The sequence below is a fragment of the Maniola hyperantus genome, chromosome 16 (genome assembly GCF_902806685.2).
Source record: "Maniola hyperantus chromosome 16, iAphHyp1.2, whole genome shotgun sequence".
NCBI classification, from domain to species: Eukaryota; Metazoa; Arthropoda; class Insecta; order Lepidoptera; family Nymphalidae; genus Maniola; species Maniola hyperantus.
The window spans coordinates 1,161,980-1,184,846 of NC_048551.1; the positions used below are offsets into that span (position 1 = coordinate 1,161,980).

General features: G+C 39.0%; 1 protein-coding gene across 1 annotated transcript in view; it reads left to right on the forward strand.

Annotated features, from left to right (window-relative positions):
* LOC117989464 (dopamine D2-like receptor) overlaps nt 1–22,867 on the forward strand; it is a 161,096-nt gene that overhangs the window by 132,344 nt on the left and 5,885 nt on the right. The window contains exons 2-7 of the mRNA XM_034976837.2: nt 4,172–4,734; nt 10,225–10,334; nt 11,284–11,536; nt 14,190–14,377; nt 18,329–18,424; nt 19,672–19,842. Coding sequence (XP_034832728.1) covers nt 4,282–4,734; nt 10,225–10,334; nt 11,284–11,536; nt 14,190–14,377; nt 18,329–18,424; nt 19,672–19,842 — 1,271 coding nt within the window. The 5' untranslated portion in view covers nt 4,172–4,281. The remainder of the gene's footprint in view (nt 1–4,171; nt 4,735–10,224; nt 10,335–11,283; nt 11,537–14,189; nt 14,378–18,328; nt 18,425–19,671; nt 19,843–22,867) is intronic.

A 22,867-nucleotide genomic window follows, 5' to 3' on the forward strand; every position in this document is an offset into this window, starting at 1 on the left:
TTTTGAAAATTCAACCCCTGAGGGGGTGATATAGGGGTTTGAAATTTCTGTAGTCCACGCGGACGAAGTCGCGAGCATAAGCTAGTAAATATATAAAACGAAAAGTGACTGACTGACTGATCTATCAACGCACAACTCAAACTACTGGACGGATCGGGTTGAAATTTGGCATGCAGATAGCTATTATGACGTAGGCATCCGCTAAGAAAGGATTTTTGAAAATTCAACCCCTAACGGCGGTTACGAGTCGACTCTACGACACTCATCCGATCCGAGTCCGAGAAAATACGTTCCTTTTTGTACCATACAAAACAAAAAGTATTTTCTCGGACCAGCAGGCCAGAGAAAACTTAGAAATTATAAAATTCTAAATGTATCCCGACGGGAATCGTAACAGGGACCAAAAACCACAGCGCTCACATCTGCGCCAGGGAGATATTATGTAGTAAGTATATTGAAACTGGTTCAGGGTACTAGCTGAAAATCAGCGCTGTATGTTCTTGTGAAAGAAAGAAAGAAAGAAAAAACGTTTATTTTTTAAAGTTGTACCACACATTGCCAGTTAGACCTGATTAGGTTATTCCGGCGCCTGTAATACTTTAGTAGTAAAGTCAAAAGACAACATGACGTGTGCAACAAGGCATACAGCATAATGCTGAGCTGGGACCCTTTTTCGGGTTGTGCCATACATGACAGTTTGTTCCGGCGCTTCTTTTGCTTGAAGCGCGTTGGGCTTATGCTCAGGTGGAAGAAGCGCCGGAATAACCAGCACTTAGTTTTAAGATGTGATGTGTGACACAGTTTGGTAAATAAACGTCTTTTCGTTCTTTCTTTCAAACTGTGAAAAATATGTTTTTTTACAAAAGACGTAGTCCAGCAGTGGACGTCTTTCGGTTGATGATGATGATGATGAAATGTCTCCTGCTGGGAATTGAACCTGGGACCTCTCACTAATAAGACCACAGCGCTCACAACTGCGCCAGGGAGATAGTATATTGAAACTGTGAAAAATAAGTCACTTTCGTGGCAGACTGTAGCAATTGGGGTCCATTACGGCGCGCGGGGTCTCTTGATTCAATTCCACGATCTTTGAGAGGCGCCGCGCTTCGGAGCGTTTTATTTCAGTCGAAGATGTTTCGCGCGACTATAACTCTCAAGTGCCCGGGTATAATGTTCTACATTTACGAGTACGAAATGGCAAAATATGTTTTTTCTAAGTGTACCTCATTTGACTTTAAGTACTATTTGTTTTGTGATAGATTATTCTAGCTAGATTTTGCTTTTAAAAGCTTTTAATATCATATCAATGAGCTTTTTATTATGCTATGTCTATGTTTTATTAGTCAAGGCTATCTTGGCGCGTGGCGAAAATCGGAACTAACGTTGCCGTCAAGTGTCCCCTTTGTTCTTGTTTGAATATTCTAATAGGATCTAAGCGTAGATAGAGTAATAAAGGTAGATGCAGGAACGTTTGCTTTCTCATTCGCACTAAAAAGAGAGCACAGATAAAGTTACTAATGTGATAAACAGAGACGAAGCTAGCCTATTTTTTGTCCCTTATCGTGTAACTGGTTTTTTTCAAGAATACATACAAGAAGTTGCATAACAACCTTTGAGAATTCGTGGCGTAATTGTGTTTCTCATGAGTTATTTACTTGTGTTCAGATTTCACATATAAAACGTTTAATACAAATATTGTTGCTCGGTTAATACAATTAATATTGACTACTAAACAATGGTAATAATTGTGGTGTTATTCATCGTTACTTCGTGCTATCGCTATCTCATATGTGGTTACACAGTACATACATCTACCTATTATTCTATCTACGGATCTAAGAATTTGTTCTCCAACAGCGCCCCCCATTCAATGTCATTCAAGTGCCAAGAGAGCCTTGTCGCGCGTAGATTTGGTTTGAATTGATGATTTTAGAGATTGGTGATTTTGGATTTAGGGTTTGGATGACAATAAGTGATTATGGTACCATTGAGCGTTTCTGATAATAAAGGTGCATGGTGGCCGTGGATATCTTTCTATGGCTATGGATTATCTTATTATCCGTGGAAGTCTCTGATGGTAATCCTACCATCAGAGACTTCCAACATGACATGACAGTCGAATTTAGGCACATTTGGTTTGTTATCATGAACACTTATGGCAAATATGAACTCATTCGGAATCATGTAACAAAAGCGTACCTATGCTCGACCTCACAAAGAATTGGGTATTGCACTTTGTGTAGATGATAATATACTTAATGCTTTTTTAGGGTTCCGTACCTCAAAAGGAAAAACGGAACCCTTATAGGATCACTTTATTGTCTGTCTGTCTGTCTGTCTGTCAAGAAACCTACAGGGTACCTTCCCGTTGACCTAGAATCATGAAATTTGGCAGGTAGGTGGGTCTTATAGCTGGCTTTAGGGGAAAAATCTGAAAACCGTGAATTTAGGGTTAGATCACACAAAAAAAATTAAATTGTGGTCATGAACTAATAATTAGTATTTTCAATATTCGAAGTAAGATAAGTATATCAAGTGGGGTATCATATGAAAGGTCTTCACCTGTGCATTCTAAAACAGATTTTTATTTATTTTTATGCATCATAGTTTTTGAATTATCGTGCAAATTGTCGAAAAAATACGACTTTAGTACGGAACCCTCAGTGTGCGAGCCTGACTCACACTTGGCCGGTTTTTAAATAAAAATAGCGAGGAAACGAGCAGTCGGGTCACCTGATGTTAAGTGATTACAGCCACCCAAATCTCAAAAATCCTGTCTTAGCGGCTGTCTACATCATAATAACCTATCTGTATGCACAGCCATAGTTTGAGCTGTGCATTGATAGATCAGTCAATCAGTCAGTCAGCTTTTCCTTTTTTTTTTTTTTTTTTATTCAGATACAAGTTAGCCCTTGACTGCAATCTCACCTGGTGGTAAGTGATGATGCAGTCTAAGATGATAGCGGGCTAACCCGGAAGGGGTATGGCAGTTTTTATTAAACCCATACCCCTTTGGTTTCTACACGGCATCGTACCGGAACGCTAAATCGCTTGGCGGCACTGCCTTGCCGGTAGGGTGGTAACTAGCCACGGCCGAAGCCTCCCACCAGACCGGACCAGAAATTTAGAAATTATAAAATTCCAAACCCCTGCCAGGAATCGAACCCGGGACCTCCCACTATTAAGACCACAGCGCTCACCACTGCGCCAGGGAGGTCGTCAAAATCGTCCTATTATATAATATACAGATTTATAACTAGAAACTATTAGTTAGTTCCCTTAGGTGAGTGTTATACTACAAGTAGAGGCTGAGTAGTTAGACGAAGTGGCCTGCCGTCCATGTTGGTCCAGTAATTCAATTTGCCTATTGAGATCCACATCTGCATATCTGCACTGGAGATGTTTGCGTCAACGCTTACCTACTGCGAAACAAGCTCTAAAGTGATTTACCTGTCTTAATATAGCATGTGATAAGCTAAAGCTGTCATAGCCTAGTGGTTAGGACGTCCGCCTAGAAAATAGATGATCTGCAACGCACCTAAAAGATTTATCTGATAGAAGCTTGAAGAAAGTAGGTCTAGTACGCGACAGGTCGAGATGGAAATCTGGGTGGGGACGCGCCGTACACCCGCACAGCCCCCGCGCTCACCCGGTGCGGGATAGCGCGGGTGACGTGTGGATGTACGTGGCGTCCTCCCGCCTCATGCCCCGATTGCCATCTCGACCTGTCGCGTACTACTTAGACATCACACGCTATATGCATAGCATGCATGAAATATGAAAGCGGAGCGAAATAAGCTGTAAGCTTGTATTAAGCAAAATTTAAGATGCCTAGCTTAGAGGTCCCAGGTGTGTTGGTTGTATCTAGAATTAATTACTAACTTGAATAACTAACTAGAAGATTAGAACTACTGCATTTATATTTTTTACTCTAAACAAAAGATAAAATAATAATTTTGAATTCCTCAAAATCACTACCCATATTATAAATGCGTCTGTGTGTCTGTTTGTTGGTTTATTGTAAGTACTAAAAGTTGTTGAAATCGCATCACATTTGAATTTAAATTGGATTTATTTTCAACTTGAGTGTCAAGTAGGTATAACAACATCCCGAATCCTACTTCAACGCTGCAAATTAAAATCAGGCCTAATAAATTTAATTTCGTTCCAGGCGAAGGAGATGACGCAAAATGAAATTCACGCACACCAATCGTTCTCGAGGAGTTTCACACGAGGGGCCAGAACCACGCAATCAACTCGACGACTCTCGGGGAATCCTAAATGAACTCGCGAGCAACCGAAATAATTGAGATGGATCAAAAAATATGCGGGAACCAATGTCAGAATGTATCGAAAATAAGCACCTTTACTCTACAACCACCTGATAGTTACGCTAACCGAACTATTGTAATAGTTTCTCAAGACGAAGAGAACGATACCTTATTGAACTATTCGAGTTACTTCAGTGGATTCAGTGATTTTGATAGAACGTTCAACGAATCTTTTTTGAATTGTACTTTCAAAAATGGAACGTGTAGTGATGTGCAATATAATTTTTGGGCGTTATCGTTAATTATATTTCCGTTGTTGACGTTGTTCGGGAACGTTCTAGTGATTATAAGCGTGGCTAGGGAACGTAGTCTACAAACTGCTACAAACTATTTCATTGTGAGCTTGGCGGTTGCTGATTTGTTGGTGGCGGTTGTGGTGATGCCGTTTGGAGTTTATTATTTGGTAAGTGACATTCAGATTTTTTTTTAAATTGATTACCGCTGCCTATGAACATTTACAGCACCAGAGAAATCGCCAATGTACCTATTGCCGGTCTTTCAGGAATTTTATTGATGATATATCTAAATATTTAATTTACACATATTTTATACTTTTAGTAGTTAATCTACTTAAAGATGGTGATAGCTTATAGTGGCTGAGACTTCAGCTTCCTGTTCAGGGGAGTCTAACGTTCGATTCCGGACACGCATCTCTTACTTTTCGGAGTTATTGCTTGATGCAGAAAAATATCGCGAGAAATACTGCATGCCTGAGAGTTCTCTATAATGTTCTCAAAAAGTGTGTGAAGATTGCCAACCCGCACTTGACCGAAAGATAAAGTGTCCGGGATCAAACCTTAGACCCCTAACTAGCCCGTATTAACCACCAGGCCATCATAATGCCTGCAACTTCGACCGTGTGAATTGAGGTTTTTAAAAATCTCGGAAATTTTTGATTTTCCGTAATAAAAAATCACGTCATTCACAAAATTAAATATTTCCATAAAAAATTGTAACTCAAACATATTCTTAATCCCAAGGGAAAATGTCATGAAGTGCATTAATTTATCATTATTCTTATTCTCTCCATTCGCACCCTTGTCATTCATCATCCCGAGTTTCCTTCCTCAAATCCGTATTTTTCTCAGGAATTGTTGTAATATTTCAGTCCCGAAAAATTATTGTAATATCCTTGCAACATCGTAACGGCTCAGGAAATTATACTGTGCATAATTTGTTTAGGGAAAATGTCGAAATAAATTTCGGAAACCAGGTCGAGCTCACTTGGTCACGATACCCGAGAACTTCGGCTGCCCGCCTCACGGCTCTCGCGTAAAAGAGAGAAAGAGAGAAAGAAAGAAAAAACCGGCCAAGTGCGAGTTAGGCTCGCGCACCGAGGGTTCCGTACTACAATCGTATTTATTCGACATTTTGCACGATAATTCAACAACTATGATGCACAAAAAAAAAACTGTTTTGAAATGCACAGATGAAGACCTTTTATATGATACCCCACTTGATATAGTTATCTTACTTCAAAAATTGAATTCTATTCTATTTTAAATTCTACTAGCGTATGCTCGCGACTTCGTCCGCGTGGACTACACAAATTTCAAACGCCTATTTCATACCCTTAGGGGTTGAATTTTCAAAAATCCTTTCTTAGCGGATGTTTACGTCATAATAGCTATCTGCATGCCAAATTTCAGCTCGATCCGTCCAGTAGTTTGAGCTGTGCGTTGATAGATCAGTCAGTCAGTCAGTCACCTTTTCATTTTATAATATACTAGCTTATGCTCGCGACTTCGTCCGCGTGGACTACACAAATTTCAAACCCCTATTTCACCCCCTTAGGGGTTGAATTTTCAAAAATCCTTTCTTAGCGGATGTTTACGTCATAATAGCTATCTGCATGCCAAATTTCAGCTCGATCCGTCCAGTAGTTTGAGCTGTGCGTTGATAGATCAGTCAGTCAGTCAGTCACCTTTTCATTTTATAATATACTAGCTTATGCTCGCGACTTCGTCCGCGTGGACTACACAAATTTCAAACCCCTATTTCACCCCCTTAGGGGTTGAATTTTCAAAAATCCTTTCTTAGCGGATGTTTACGTCATAATAGCTATCTGCATGCCAAATTTCAGCCCGATCCGTCCTGTAGTTTGAGATGACGGGGTCTGTGATTCACTGCGCTCTCATTGTGCCCATAATATTGTATCTCGGGAACGGAAAGCCTTTGATCGCCCGCACTCCATTGCCTATTAATTTGATGAACATTGACTGCACAAGCGATGTTATGATACGCCTAATTACTCGAATCGATTATACCGATTGTGACCTCATCATTCGACCCTTTGAACTTGATCAAACAAGTTTCTAAACTAGCCAAGTGTAAATCAGACTCGCACACGTAGATACGGTATTGTAGTCTGTAGGTACCACGTGCCTACACAATACAGGTAGGTGATTCGCTAACTCAGTGTCTAACACAGAATGATAGCCACCGAGGTTGGTTGGTTCTACATTGCTGCTTCACTGGGTGGTAGTAAAATATTATTTCGTAGAAAACCTTCAACGGATTAAAAAATGAGCTCTGTGGCTATCGTTCAGTGTTAGACACTGAGTTAGAGAATCACCTGATGAATGATGATTACTGATATGATAACACCAAAGAAAACCTATATTTTGTAAAAGTTCACGATATATTACAAATAAAACTCTGACTGACGCTAGAGGTCAACGAGCGTTGCGTAAGTAGGCCACTCGGAGTCAATGCCGCGTCGTAGGCGAAGCATTGACCGCAATGTATACCACACAAAAGCGTGGTATACATTGCGGGTTTGTAAGATACTGAATTACTAAAACTACAAAATGAGGCAAATGGTTATTGCTATTGATTGTGTTATAGTATAACAATAACGCTAAGTTTTTGCTAGTGTTCTGGTTACACTCTGTATGTATTTTAGCATTTTGGACGGGTTAATTAATATTTATAACTAGCAACCCGCCCCGACTTCGCGCACCTCGGTAAATCGGCTCGGTAATAGCCTCCGCCACACAATTTAAAATAGTCAATGAAGCGGCGATAACCGAGTTGTTCATCATCATTGACATCATTTTTTGAATAATCGTGATACAAAAAATGATGTTGATCCATTGCAGCGTGATGGAGAGACAGACAAACACACTGCGGCAATAGACATTTACATTATGGGTAAAGGAAGCGTGATTAATAGAAAGGGTTCATCTTAGAAATGTAGATTACAAGCCAGCGAGATCTACTTTGAGCAATCAGAATAAAATACCAAGCGAAGGCTTTATCACCTGATAGCTCTCCAAGAAAAAATGACACAATTTTGCTAGACAAAAGAATATGAAATCGAAAACAGCTCAATGAATCGTAGTGACAAGTGGCTAGGTATAACTTGAAAATATACTTTGACATATATAAAAGGTAAAAGGTGACTGACTGACTGACTGATCTATCAACGCACAGCTCAAACTACTGGACGGATCGCGCTGAAATTTGGCATGCAGATAGCTATTATGACGTAGGCATCCGCTAAGAAAGGATTTTTCAAAATGCAACCCCTTAAGGGGTAAAATAGGGGTTTAAAATTTGTGTAGTCCACGCGGACGAAGTCGCGGGCATAAGCTAGTGTTGTATAAATAAGTACATAATTGAATGTTCAAACAACACTTTCCGCCGTACTCAGAGTCGCTTAATCGCTACTTAAGTTTAGTTAAAACAAGACACGGTTCAAATTCAGCCAATCACAGCAAATGTGATTGTAATAATGATTGGTGCAGGTTTTCCGGAATCGACTAACTGATTAAAATGCTAAAATACTGATTTTTGTTTAAGTATGTGAGGTAATAATGGAATAATGGTGTAAGATTTGAGTTAATAGTGTAAGAGAAAACAGAATTGAAAAATTCTAAAGATCTCTGTAAGAAAAGTACAAATCGACAGCGACGTCTTGTCCGTTTTTACGCTCTGTTAAATAGGCACTAACTATATCCCTAAACCGTACCATTCAAACACTACAATAGGTTTAGGTAAATAGGGATAGAATATAAGAGCTATATAATGTAGATCTTAACACGACCAAGGGCGTTCAAGTTCACAATTATATTTAGGGCTAGAGCACACTCGATTCTTTTAGAATCAGCGATTTGCGTATTGTGAATGATGCTAAATCGCTATTTTTGAAAACACGAACTGCTTTAAAATAATTAAATGTAGTTGCGTTACTAAATAACATTCTGAAGACGCGTGCTCAGTAGTGAGCCAGCGCTGGGTTGATCATGATGAGGATGAAATTAAATAAATGATAAATGAATCAATTATTATATTAAGTATTATTTTAACAGAAAGATTCGAATGCTAGAGAACGTCATTCGGATTTAAAGTGGCGCGTGAGGAGTCATTTTTTACGGACTATATGAAAAATTCGCCACGTGCCGCACAGTAGTCAGCAGCATAAATCGCCGATCGCTGATGCTGAAAGTATCGAGTGTGACCAAGCCCTTAGTCAGATATAACAAACGCTATTGTAATCCTCAGCTTCATGTGTGGAAGATTAATCTTTTAAATGGCCTAATTCTTTGCAAAGAAGGAATAAGAGAATAAAATATGGTACCTTTTGGATAAAAAATATAATATGTATTGATCCGGATAAGCTGAAATTGTTTGGTTTTGTGAATAATGGACAACATTCATGCCGACATAAAGATACCAAGAAAAACCTTTTTGTATTTATAAAAACTTTTTGTATCTGTGATATACAACTTACGTGGGTACAAAGATTTACATATTGAGCTGTGAGCCGTGTAACTTTGAAACTAAATAATATTTTTATGGAAATCTGACCTACTATAGTCGATATAAATTGACTTAAGAGATGATGACGATCACGTTCATTCATTCATCATACAAAAGAGCCTCAATAGCTCAACCGGTAAAAGGAGTGGACTGAAAACCGAAAGGTCGACGGTTCAAACCCCGCCCGTTGCACTATTGTCGTACCTACTCCTAGCACAAGCCTGACGCTTAGTTGGAGAGGAAAGGGGAATATTAGTCATTTAACATGGCTAATATTATTTTTAAAAATAAAATAAAACATACGTGCATGGTCCCACAAGACCAGCCTGATTAGATAACTCAGTGTCTAACACTGAATGATTACCACCGAGCTACTTGACTTTTATTTTAAATCCACTGAAGGTTTTGTACAAAAAAATATTTTAATATCACTAAGCGAAGCAGCAATCATTCAGTGTTAGACACTGAGTCGACCAATCAGAATCATCTTTTCATCCATCTATAAATCCATTTTCAAAATATTATACATCAAGGGTTGCTAACGAATAAAATTTTATACAGTTTTATTACTTCACCTGTAAAGTTCCTTTTTGTAACAAGATTTAGGTTACATCATAGCCATATCTTATACATGTGCATAGATGTGTCCAATTATATATATATATATATATATATATATATATATATATATATATATATAAGTAAGTATAATATGTGTGAATTTGTATATATTATTAACATATAGAATAGATAGATTAGATAAGTACAATTGAAATAATTCCGTGGCGCCACCCGAATCAGGGTTCCTACTGAAAACCAGCGCTGTATGTTTTTGTACTTGTGCAAGACATATGGCATTTATGCTGAGTAGGGACCTTTTTTTTTCGGGTTGTGCCACACATGACATGGTTTATTCCGGCGCTTCTTCTACTTGAGGTCTTTTGACTTTACTACTCAAGTATAAGAGGCGCCGGGATAACCTAACCTAACCAGGTCTAGCTGGTAATGTGTGGTACAGCCTTAAAAAATAAACGTTTTTCTTTCTTTCTAAAGTGCTTCACTGGCGCTATTTCCACCATTTTCTCGCTTCTGGCTTGACAGATTTGAATGCGGTTTCTTGTTTGTGTAGTTCAATGGCGTGTGGGGGCTGCCGCCGGTGGTGTGCGACTGCTACATCGCGATTGACGTGACTTGCTCCACCTCCAGTATATTCAACCTCGTCGCCATTTCTGTTGACAGGTAGGTATAACATCGACTGTAAACTTAGTAATATTATATAAAATATTCTAACCGCTAAACTTTCCTAGTCCTCAGTAAAACCCACTAGGAAATCATATATGGTCTCCACGTCACAGGTTTAACCTAGTGTGGAGACCACTAGTAACCGACGCCACAAAAAAAAAAAAAAAAAAAACTTCCAACGGGTACTATCTTAATTTTAACAACTTTACTGACTGAAGGAAAAACTTGTTTTCTTCAGCTAAAGTGATTGTATACACCTGTACAGTGCGACAAAGCTATCTTAGCGAGTGGTCGATCAATGTGTTATTTTAAATTCAATTAGGAATGAGAAAATGAAAATGAAATGATTTATTTATTTGTTCCTACAAGGTCTTTTTAAAAATTGTGCCAGGGACCCTGAAGTAAGTTTGCAAAACCTGTATCTCAGGGTCCCCGCTCTCCCTCCTCCGTCATTGACAAATAAACAAAACAAATAAACATTTACTTTATACAAAAACTAAATCTTAAATATATAAAAGGAAAAGGTGACTGACTGACTGACTGACTGACCGACTGACTGACTGACTGACTGATCTATCAACGCACAGCTCAAACTACTGGACGGATCGGCCTGAAATTTGGCATGCAGATAGCTGTTATGACGTAGGCGTCCGCTAAGAAAGGATTTTTGAAAATTCAATCCCTAAGGGGGTGAAATAGGGGTTTGAAATTTGTGTAGTCCACGCGGGCGAAGTCGCGGGCATAAGCTAGTTTAGAATATAAAACTTAAAAATACGTGTGTGTGTGTGTGTGTGTGTGTGTGTGTGTGTGTGTGTGTGTGTGTGTGTGTGTGTGTGTGCATATGTGTGTCAGTGTGTATTGTGTGTATTTTTTTATTATGAATAATGAATAATTCAATTAAAATGGCTAAATTCAATTAGGAATTGATCAATGTGTTATTTTACAGGTACATTGCTGTCACACAGCCAATCAAATACGCAAAACACAAAAGCAACGCCAGGGTCTGGGTCATGATTGCTGTGGCCTGGTTGGTGTCTGGCGCCATCGGGTCTCCGGTGGTCTTAGGCCTCAACAACACCCCTGACAGGAGTCCTAACCAATGTCTGTTCAATAGCACAGATTATGTCATCTATTCTTCGTTGGGGTCCTTTTATATACCCTGCTTTATCATGATGTTCCTATATTATAGGATTTTTAAGGTGAGTTTTATCGTTATTTACTATCATAGTGAGGATTTGGAGTTCACTTACTATTGTACTATGTATTTGTGATAAATAATGATAAGAGTATGGTAGGTACCGTCGGGTCTTTAATGATCTTACTACCGTAATCAGAGTCGCTTAATCGTTACTTAAGTTTAGTTAAAACGAGACAGAGCTATATCTCTCACATAAATCTGTCTCGTTTTAACTCAATCTTAAGTAACGATTAGCGACTCTGAGTACGGCTGTTAGGCTAGAACAGACAACAGTTTAACTGTCAGAAGTCCTAATAGGGTCTTGGACTGTAGTAATAAAATGAAATGCTGAAATTTGGCATGCAGATAGCTATTATGACGTAGACATCCGCTAAGAAAGAAATTTTTGTAAATTCAATCCCTAAGGGGATAAAAATATAGGGGTTTGAAATTGGTGTAGTCCACGCGGACAACGTTGCGGGCATAAGCTAGTTTGAATATATTTCTTCCAAATATTGCTTTAGATATCAATGTTTAAACTTAGCTCTATATGCAAATGTTTGTTAGGGAAATCTAAAGATTTTTCGATTTCACGTAAAGGTTTTCCTTTATTACTCCATTTTTCGGGGTCACGTCGAGATTTCTTTTCGAATTTCCTTTAAAGCCGTATTTTCGGACATTCAGATCTGATACACATCTCCCGCAATTTCCTATCTCGAGGATAAACTGACTGCAACTACTCGCTTGAGTTTTCTTATCTATTTAGTTAACTACTGCGACACCATCTGAATAGGATATTTTTAATGTTTTCACACGACTGGTCCAAAAAAGGAGTGTAATAGTTTCAGGGTTCATTAGATACCTATGTGCGTTTCTTTTTCCACCATAATTTCTAAATGCCTGGGCTATTGGGATGAACCTATGGTGTATCGTGCTGTGATAGCCTAGTGGTTAGCACGTCCGCCTTCTAATCGGAGGTCGGGGGTTCGATCCCGGGCACGCACCTTTTTTTTTTTTTTATTCAGATACAAGTTAGCCCTTGACTGCAATCTCACCTGGTGGTAAGTGATGATGCAGTCTAAGATGATAGCGGGCAAACCTCTAACTTTTCGGAGTTATGTGCGTTTTAATTAATTAAATATCACTTGCTTTAACGGTGAAGGAAAACATCGCGAAGAAACCTGCATGCCTGAGAGTTCTCCATAATGTTCTCTCTGAAGTCTACCAATCCGCACATGGCCAGCGTGGTAGACTATGGCCAAAACCCTTCTCACTCTGACAGGAGACCCGTGCTCTGTAGTCAGGTTATGGGTTGATCATGATGATGATGATGATGTATTGTTAGGATTCTTACATAAAATACCGATCAAGTGTGTATCAAACTCGCGCACCGAGGGTTTCACCTACCTGCTCGGGTATTTTTTCGACATTATGCACGATAAATAAAAACCAAAATGCATAAAAATAAATAAAACCTGTTTTAGAATATACCTACAGGAAAAGCCCTTTCATACGATACCCCACTTGGTATTTTACATTGAAAACTGAAAATACTAATGATTTGTTCACTAACACATGTTTACTTTTTTTGTGTGATGTAACCTCAAATCCACGGGTTTCAGATTTATTCCTTTACTTCTGCTATAAGACCTTTTAATGATTCTAGCCAGATTAGTCCGCTATCATCTTAGACTGCATCATCACTTACCATCAAGTGAGATTGCAGTCAAGGGCTAACTTGTATCTGAATTAAAAAAAAAAAAAAAGTCAACGGGAAGTACCCTATAGGTTTTCGTAATAGACACGACAGACAGACGGATAGACGAACAGACGGCCGGACAGACAGACAGACAAACAGACCACGTAGTGATCCTACAATGGTTCCTTTTTTTCTTTTGAGGTACGGAACCCTAAAAAAATGCAATCATCAGGGCAATCGTGTATTTTGTAGACATGGTAATGGTGGCTCAACCCCTAGGTCTAGACATCTGAAATCCTGCATGTAGGTTTCCCTTTTAATTAGGAAAGGTTTTTCTGAAATCCACTTGGGCAAAGAAGGGGAGGAGCTAGTTAGCATTCAAAATTTAAACCCACAAAAAACAAGCCTCAAAACCCTTTATTAATTCTTTAAGGTGTTCATCTCTTAATAGACAATTTCTCGTCCTTGCAATAACTAAAGATGAAATTGGATTAATTTAAATAAATTGATTCGAAACTTTTCCAATTGAACATGAAGTTGGAATATAAAATGAAAGATCGTTTAGAAAATCTTGTCGTCGCTAGAAACATAATATACCTACATGCCAGTGGCAATGCTTTTGTCTAAGTAGCCTCTGTGAATAGGTACCTTAGTGTAACACCCAGACCAAAACCTTATTTTAAAACATTGATGTTGGAATTTTAAAACAATAATTTTTGTATGCATTTTCTTTGACTACATTCACCATAAATCATAATAGGTATTTAAGAGATTTGTCCAACGTATCAACGAAATGATGCCTCGTTTATTCAAACTGGGTACCATTGTACACTTTTTGGTTGTCAATAATTGTGGAATTTGCAAGAAAATTATGTAATAGTGATAATTATTTAAAACTTAAAATTAAAGCTACGTGGGTTTCTAACGCGCCCTAATCTGAAGTCTTCCCTTTTAGTAACTCGCTTAATTTTATCAGGCCATCCGTCAACGAGCGAAAAAGCAGCGAGGGCCAAAGAAAACCACCTCTGCAGTGAGTTGCGCAGTTTCCAGTGGCACAGCAGCTGTGGTCATAGAGAACATTGCGCAAACACATCGCTTCGATGACGTGCCAGAGGACAGACCTACCAACACTGCATCTGGTAGCAATGAAGACGATGACGATAAGTAAGTAGATACAGAAGACTTTGTTTATGAATATGTTGTAGAAAGAGACCCCGCAGTGAGTTGCGCAGTGTGCTGTGCCACAGCAGCTGTGGTCATAGAGAACATTGCGCAAACACATCGCTTCGATGACGTGCCAGAGGACAGACCTACCAACACTGCATCTGGTAGCAATGAAGACGATGACGATAAGTAAGTAGATACAGAAGACTTTGTTTATGAATATGTTGTAGAAAGAGACCCCGCAGTGAGTTGCGCAGTGTGCTGTGCCACAGCAGCTGTGGTCATAGAGAACATTGCGCAAACACATCGCTTCGATGACGTGCCAGAGGACAGACCTACCAACACTGCATCTGGTAGCAATGAAGACGATGACGATAAGTAAGTAGATACAGAAGACTTTGTTTATGAATATGTTGTAGAAAGAGACCCCGCAGTGAGTTGCGCAATGTGCTGTGCCACAGCAGATGTGGTCATAGAGAACATTGCGCAAACACATCGCTTCGATGACGTGCCAGAGGACAAACCTACCAACACTGCATCTGGTAGCAATGAGGATGATGACGATAAGTAAGAAGATACAGAAGACTTTGTTTATGAATATGTTGTAGAAAGAGACCCCGCAGTAAGTTGCGCAGTGTGCTGTGCCACTGCAGCTGTGGTCATAGAGAACATTGCGCAAACACATCGCTTCGATGACGTGCCAGAGGACAGACATTACAGAGAGTTAGCTGCGCAGTGAGCTGCGTTGCGATTGAGACTGCGAGCCGCTTGCGCCCCTTTATATTATACATAGGTAAAGTTTGTAAGTTTGATTGTAGGGGATAATCTCTGAAACTACTGAACCGGTTTTAAAAATTCTTTCACCAGTAGAAACCTACATTATTCCTGAGAATTAGAGATCCCTACGAAAATCGTAGCTACCCGTGAGAAGCCAGGGGGCGAGTCGCTAGTTATTTATATAAAAAATGATTCTTTTGAAAAAGCTGGCATTTTAAACATAAGTAAGGTAGGTACTTAAACCGGTTGGAAACTGGTGTGTTCAAAGCGCCGTACTTCATTGCGAGAAAAAATATAAATAACCTGAATTAAAATATGTTTTACAACTAAAAATAGATGAAACGGACCGTGACCTAGTTACTAGCTGCAGCCCATATCTGTCGAATGTTTATCATCATCGCCTTTTAAACACATAACCAGCCCGCTACCACAGTATAAGAATCGATTCACCGTGCCACTAATGAGCATAGGTGTCAAAACGAGGTGTTTAAGCTATAATTAATAAATATAATTTATAATATAATTAATTATAAATGTAAACTTCATAACCTTTGAGAAAATTATAGCGAATTCCCAGGCATGCAGGTTTCTTTGCGATATTTTCCTTTACCGTTTCATCATCATCATCATCATCAACCGGTAGACGTCCACTGCGGAACATAGGTCTCTTGTAGGGACTTTCATACGTCACGATCTTGCGCCGCCTGAATCCAGCGCTCCCTGCGACTTGTTTAATGTCGTCCGTCCACCTAGTGAGGGTCTTCCAACGTTGCGGCTTCCGGTGCGAGTTTGTCATTCCAGCACCTTGGGACTCCAACGTCTATCGGTTTTCCGAACTACGTGCCCTGCCCATTGCCACTTCAGCTTCGCAACCCGAAATCCTACGGATCTCCTCATTTCTGATTTGATCACTTTACAGTTACCGTTCAACGCTCTTTTAACATTTACATAATTTTCGTTTCTGAAATAATATTATACTTTTAATAGATTTGTAAACACCGCTGGTCACTTTATTGTGTGGCTTAGCGTTTGTGTGAAGAGACATTTATGTTTGGCACTAGCTTTTTATTTTCTGACAGATGTTCTTCCAACACTTGCTATTGTATTATTGGAAAAAATAAATTATTCAGAATAATTTATTTACAATCTAGGAAACCACCGCATTATTGTCACAAGAAAACCTGCCACCTAACGATAACGTTCAATTTTCTACTATCGTACCGCAAAACATCGTCAAGGCCTGCACCCGTACGTAGTCAAAAATCCATACATTTGTACGAAGCGATTTACCTCCTCGTTTCTAATTCTACTCCTCCTATCCACTAGGATATGGAACGTCCTTCTGTCATTAGTTTTCCCCTTCAGTCTTAATATTGGTACCTTTGAGTCAAGAGTGTATAGGCATCTTCTAGGCAAGCACGCTTCATCTTAGGCTTCATCATCGCTTGCAAAGCAGCCCCCCAATTGTGTAAGAATAACCATTTCATGGCTATCGCAATCGTCAAGAAATTCTGCCATTTGATTGGTTGATTCGCTGTTTACATTTTTTCACAGCCAATCAAAGGACAGAATTCTTGACGATTGCGATAGCCATGAAATGGTTATTCTTACACAATTGGGGGGCAGGTCTGATAGCAGCCAAGCGCCAGTCCATAAATTAAGTAGCCATGGTCCTCAGCAATGAGAATCATAACAGACATTTTATTCTATTCTATCTCAAGTCTCAACAGTCCCTAAACATAATCCTTCGGGAGTATTGTCGCGACTTATTTATTCCATAAGCGGACGTTCCTGGCTTACTCGCAATTTATGACCGTGAAGTAGACACCACTGGCCACTTTATTTTGTGGCTTAGCGTTTGTGTGAAGAGACATTTATGTTTGGTACTAGCTTTTTATTTTCATGTTCTTTACCACTTGTTCGTGTTTCATTGGAAAAGTCCTGTTTTTATTTAGTGACAAATTCGCTTGATATGCTACAAAAAATTTAAGCTATCACCAAAAAATGAGGGCATTTTTAAAAACTAATGTTTCTAAAAAATAATACTACGTGGACCAAACTCATGTGTACCATGCTCTACCTGCACGCTTAAGAGTTCTCCATTTTATATTCTCTAAGGTGCGTGAAGTTTGCCAACCCGCGCCTAGTGTGGTAGACTACTACCTAAGCCCTTCTCATTCAGAAAGAAGACCTGTGCTGCAGTGGACCGGATTGATGATAAATCATATAAGTATTAGAGATACTAGAACAGATTAAATTGCTGGATTTAGTACTAAACAAAAATAATAGACTAATAGCAGTTGGTAAACCGCAAATCCCGTACGGTCCATTAACTTTCCAATCAAACGGCTTTAGACCAATAAACTTAGTGCTCGAGTGAATTGATGCGGTGCTAGTAAACCTAGATCCTACCTAAGTGTCCTATGACAATAAAACTTGCGGAAGCCAACTCTGGAAGTCACTTGCACTGTATAAAACTACGCCCCCGAGACTCTATACAAGCGAACTGATTTAGTTACCTATTACTACTACCGGAACACCGGCCTGTCCGCAAACGATTTGTGTGATTTGTTTGTGTGTGTGTGTGTGTGTGTTTGGACATACAATCCCGGAAAATTGGAGTTTCTAGGGATTTTTAAAAAGCTAAATTCACGCGGATGAAATCGTGGACATCAACCAGAGTACGGAACTTGGGCAAAGTCATGGGCAGCAGTCCGTAATTCTATAATTCTGAAAAGAAACTGTTTTGGTCATCGATATAAATGACAAGATATGGCCAATCGAACAATTTTTTTTACGGTTTTGGAATCAAATAAATCAGCGCCACCTCTTAGATACTAATGAATGGACCTACTGTACTTTTGACATGTCAGTTGACACACAAAGTTAAAATGGAGAGTGAGATCTCATTTTGTACGCATTATTATGTTCAAAAAACCAACACTTTCAAGAAGCTAAAAAGTTCCTGTTTTTTATATTCATTATATGCGCACGCTTGACCACGATCACACCTGATGGGAAGTGATGATGTGGCCTAAGATGGGACGCGTTTGCCTAGAAGGTGCCTATTCACTCTTGTTTTAAAGATAAGTACCCGGGTTATAATTGGCAGGAAACACTGATCTAGGAAGAGCATTCATGCGTATAAGGAATGATGACGCATGTTTGTTTCAGTTTCGACAGATCAGAGATGGGGGAGTACGTGGAGGAGCTGGAAAACACCAGGTCCACCAGGTTCATGCTCGCGGCTGTTGTGGAAGAAACTGGCCTGTGAGTAATTACTACATCAGTACCCTTATTATAAACTAGCTGATGCCCGCGACTTCGTCCGCGTGGGATTAGGTTTTTTTAAATATCCCATGGGAACTCTTTGATTTACCGGAATTTTGAAAAAAAAAAAAATTTAAACTTGCCGCACGCACTTGGCCAATTTGTAGACTTTGGCCATAAACATTCTTTCTCACTCTGAGAGGACACCCGTGATCTATAATAGTCAGCCGGTCAAGGATTGATCATGATGATGATGATGAGAATAGGGTCTTGAACTGTAGTAATATTAAAATGATGTGATTTTTCGTATAGGGGTAGTTTATGGGGCTAGAATCTAATCTAAATATATAAAAGGAAAAGGTGACTGACTGACTGACTGAACGACTGACTGACTGACTGATCTATCAACGCACAGCTCGAACTACAGGACGGATTGAGCTGAAATTTCGCAAGCAGATAGCTATTATGACGTAGGCATCCGCTAAATAAGGATTTTTGAAAATTCAACCCTTAAGGGTTGGATTTTTGAAAATTCAACCCTTAAGGGCGTGAAATAGGGGTTTGAAATTTGTGTAGTCCACGCGGACGAAGTCGCGAGCATAAGCTAGTTCATTATAAAAGAGAATATTTTAAAAAACATTAGAATTTTCGTTATTTTTAACATAATTAATTATTAACTTCACCGCGCTGTACGGAAGGCGATTAATTAAGGGCGTAAACGACAAATGTTTTTAATTTTTTTAACATAAAAAATATTTCCCCGCAGAAATTACTCTATATTTTTACGTTAAAAATTGGAAAATACTTCTCACTAGCTGATGCCCGCGACTTCGTACACGTGGATTTAGGTTTTTAAAAATCCCGTGGGAACTCATCAATTTTCCGGGATGAAAAGTAGCCTATGTCCTTCCCCGGGATATAAGCTAACTCTGTACCAAATTTCATCAAAATCGATTGAACGGCTGGGCCGTGAAAAGCTAGCAGACAGACAGACAGACAGACACACTTTCGCATTTATAAATTATTAGTATGGATAGTATGGATTTAGTATGGATTGTGACGTCATTATTCACCTTCCGTACAGCGTGACGTCCATGTTAATTATTATTAATAAAAATCGTGATTTTTACAAATTATTCTCTATTCTAGCCCCATAAGCTACCGTAATGCGTTATACAAAACATCACATCATTTTATTACTACAGTCCAAGACACAATTTAAAAAAGTCTTATGTTTTTCATTCCAGCATCATGGCCAACCTAGCATCACCAATACCGATGATGGATCCCAACACCAACAACGACTCAGGGTACGCCCCGTCCAACATGGATGTGGATAAAGACCATACACCACCACCCTCGCCCAAAGAAGAGAAGAAGAAAGACGAAAAGGAGCTACCTAAGAAGCCTGAACTCAAGTGAGTGTTGATTTGCAAGTTTAACAAAAATTCATCTACCATGGTACGGAACCCTAGGTGTGTGTTTTTAGGGTTCCGTACCTCAAAAGGAAAAAGTACCTACCTTTTTTTATTTTATTTTTTATTCAGAAACAAGTTAGCCCTTGACTGCAATCTCACCTGGTGGTAAGTGATGATTCAGTCTAAGATGATAGCGGGCTAACCTGGAAGGGGTATGGCAGTTTTTATTAAACCCATACCCCTTTGGTTTCTACACGCCATCGTACCGGAACGCTAAATCGCTTGGCGGCACGGCTTTGCCGGTAGGGTGGTAACTAGCCACGGCCGAAGCCTCCCACCAGACCAGACCAGAAATTTAGAAAATATAAAATTCCAAACCCCTGCCAGGAATCGAACCCGGGACCTCCCACTATTAAGACCACAGCGCTCACCACTGCGCCAGGGAGGTCGTCAAACCTCTTATACCTCTTATATAGGATTACTTTGTCGTCTGTCTGTCAAGAAAATGTAATCAAAACCTATAGGGTTGACCTAGGATCATGTTTGGCAGGCTGTAACCCTGAGGATACTAGGTAGGTCTTATATCACAGGTAAAGTGAAAAATCCGAAAAACGTGAATTCGTGGTTACTTTGCCAAATAATTAAAATGTGTTCACGAAAAAATTAATTTACAATCACATAACATGTATAGTCCGTACAAAATGACTCCTCACGCGCCTTTTTAACTCTCTGGGTCAACTGTCATGTCAAAAGTACGGTCCACCTTTAAAATAAGGACTAAAATCGAATTTTTGACATGAAACTTGACACAAAAAGTTAAAATGGCGCGTGAGGAGTTAAATTTTACGCGTTATAATATGATGCGCTGTCTGTCTATACTTAACTTTCATTGTTGCACATAGAAGGATTTACAATATTTTGCATAAATCCCACAAATCGCTAATGCGCGTGGCCGCCATTTTTATTTCGGCTGAAGTCATTTCGATGTTAATAAGACATGTTTCCAGCGCAATAGCAATTTGCGGGACTATTACGATGGCACGGAACCCCTCGTGTCCGACTCGTACTTCACCGATTTTTTATCTGGATTTAAAGGAAAAGGGGGATTTTATCGACTGTCCCAATAAATATTTTATGACCGACTTTACGATATTGATATCACATAGCACTTAAAATAAAATAGCTAAGCTGTGTCGTAAACCCTTAACTATTATATCTTCTCGTAAGTAGATAAACAATCGATGAAAGTAAAAATAACTATTTTAGTATCACTACATGAATCATGATGAAGTCCTTTTATTCCTCGTGAAAGCAGTTTAGGGTTCCGTACTGAGGTACGGAACTCTGCGAAAAGTATGCTCTTGAAAAAAGCATATTAAGTACACAATTGAAGATTATCTAAATGATAAGAGAGCGTGGATTTGACCTGCAGCTCGTTCCAGCAACGCGCAGGACTGCAAATACTTTTTTATACATGGCATAATCTTGTATAACAAACTAGCTGATCTCTGCGGCTTCTCCCGCGTGTATATAATATAGCCTATGTCACTCAGGAATAATGTAGCTTTCTATTGGTGAAAGATTTTTCAAAATCGGTTTAGTAGTTCCAGAGATTACCCCCTACAAACAAACTTAACGACATTACCTCTTTATGATATTAGTATAGATATTTGAAAAGAGCAACCGCCGAGTTTCTTGCTGATCCTTCTCGGTAGGAAAGGCATTCCGAACCAGTGGTAAATGCATCCGACGATTCGAAAGTACTTGTGAAAGTTTACTTGAATAAAAAATATTTTTAATTAATTATGGTTAACAAATAAACTATTAATAAACTTAAATCTAAAAATCAGTTTATATAATAAAGTAATAATATTTATCAAATTCAATTTTTTTTACAAAAAACACAAACACTAAAAATTGAAAAATTATTTAATTTATTACCGAATATATTATGTATACAAGAGTTAATATAGTTCCATAATAATATTTTTTGGTGCCGGTGCCAATTAGCTTTAGCTGCGCGAATCGTCTAGACTTCATATTTTTTATGAGACTCCACAATGGCACCTCATTGGCACCGACCCCAAAAAATATTATTATGGAACTATATTAACTCTAGTATACATAATATTATATTCGGTAATAAATTAAATTATTTTTCAATTTTTAGTGTTTGTGTATCTAAGTCGGTTTGTATTTTTTTTGTAAAAAAATTTATTTCATAATTTTTAGTGGTCCCATTGAATTATGCTATGACTGGTTAAAAATGTACTGTTTACTAAGCTATTACACTGATCGCGAGCAATTTACTCTTATCCGTTGAGGAGTTCCAGTATCTATCTTCGAAGATGTTCATCAGATCTTCACCAATTTTAAATGGGACCAACTTTGAAGTATACCCTTTTAAACAACCTTCTTACCCTTCGAGTAATCGGGGAACATACATAAATAAAAATATAAAAAAAGATTTCGACGAATCTTTTCCTTTTTTTGAAGTCGGTTAAAAAGTAGGAAAATACCTAATTCCATCTCCACATGGCGTTAATATCGACGATGATATTAGTTTGGACTTCGGACTTGGTGCGATTCTGTGACTCCTGAGATGGCGTCTAAGGAGTATAAGTAGGTACCTACTCAAAGTCGCATGTCTTCACATACTTGAATAGAGTTCGTTGAATGGAAGGGATAAACGGGCTGGGCCGGAATTATAGGCTTGAGTAATCTTGTTCCGACCGACTGACGACACGTTGTACGTAAAAACGTTTTTGGGTTTACTCTCAACCCATCATAATACAGCCTAGTGGTTCCGTCCCCTTCCTCCTTAAGGATCGATCCCGGGCAAGCTTCTCTAATTTTTTGGAATTATCTTCATCGCGATCAACCCATCGCCGGCTCACTACAGAGCACGGGTCTCCTCTCAGAGTGAGAAGGGCAGACTTCACACACCTTTGAGAACATTATGGAGAACTCTGAGGCATGCAGGTTTCCTCGCGATGTTTTCCTTCACCGTTAAAGCAAGTGATAT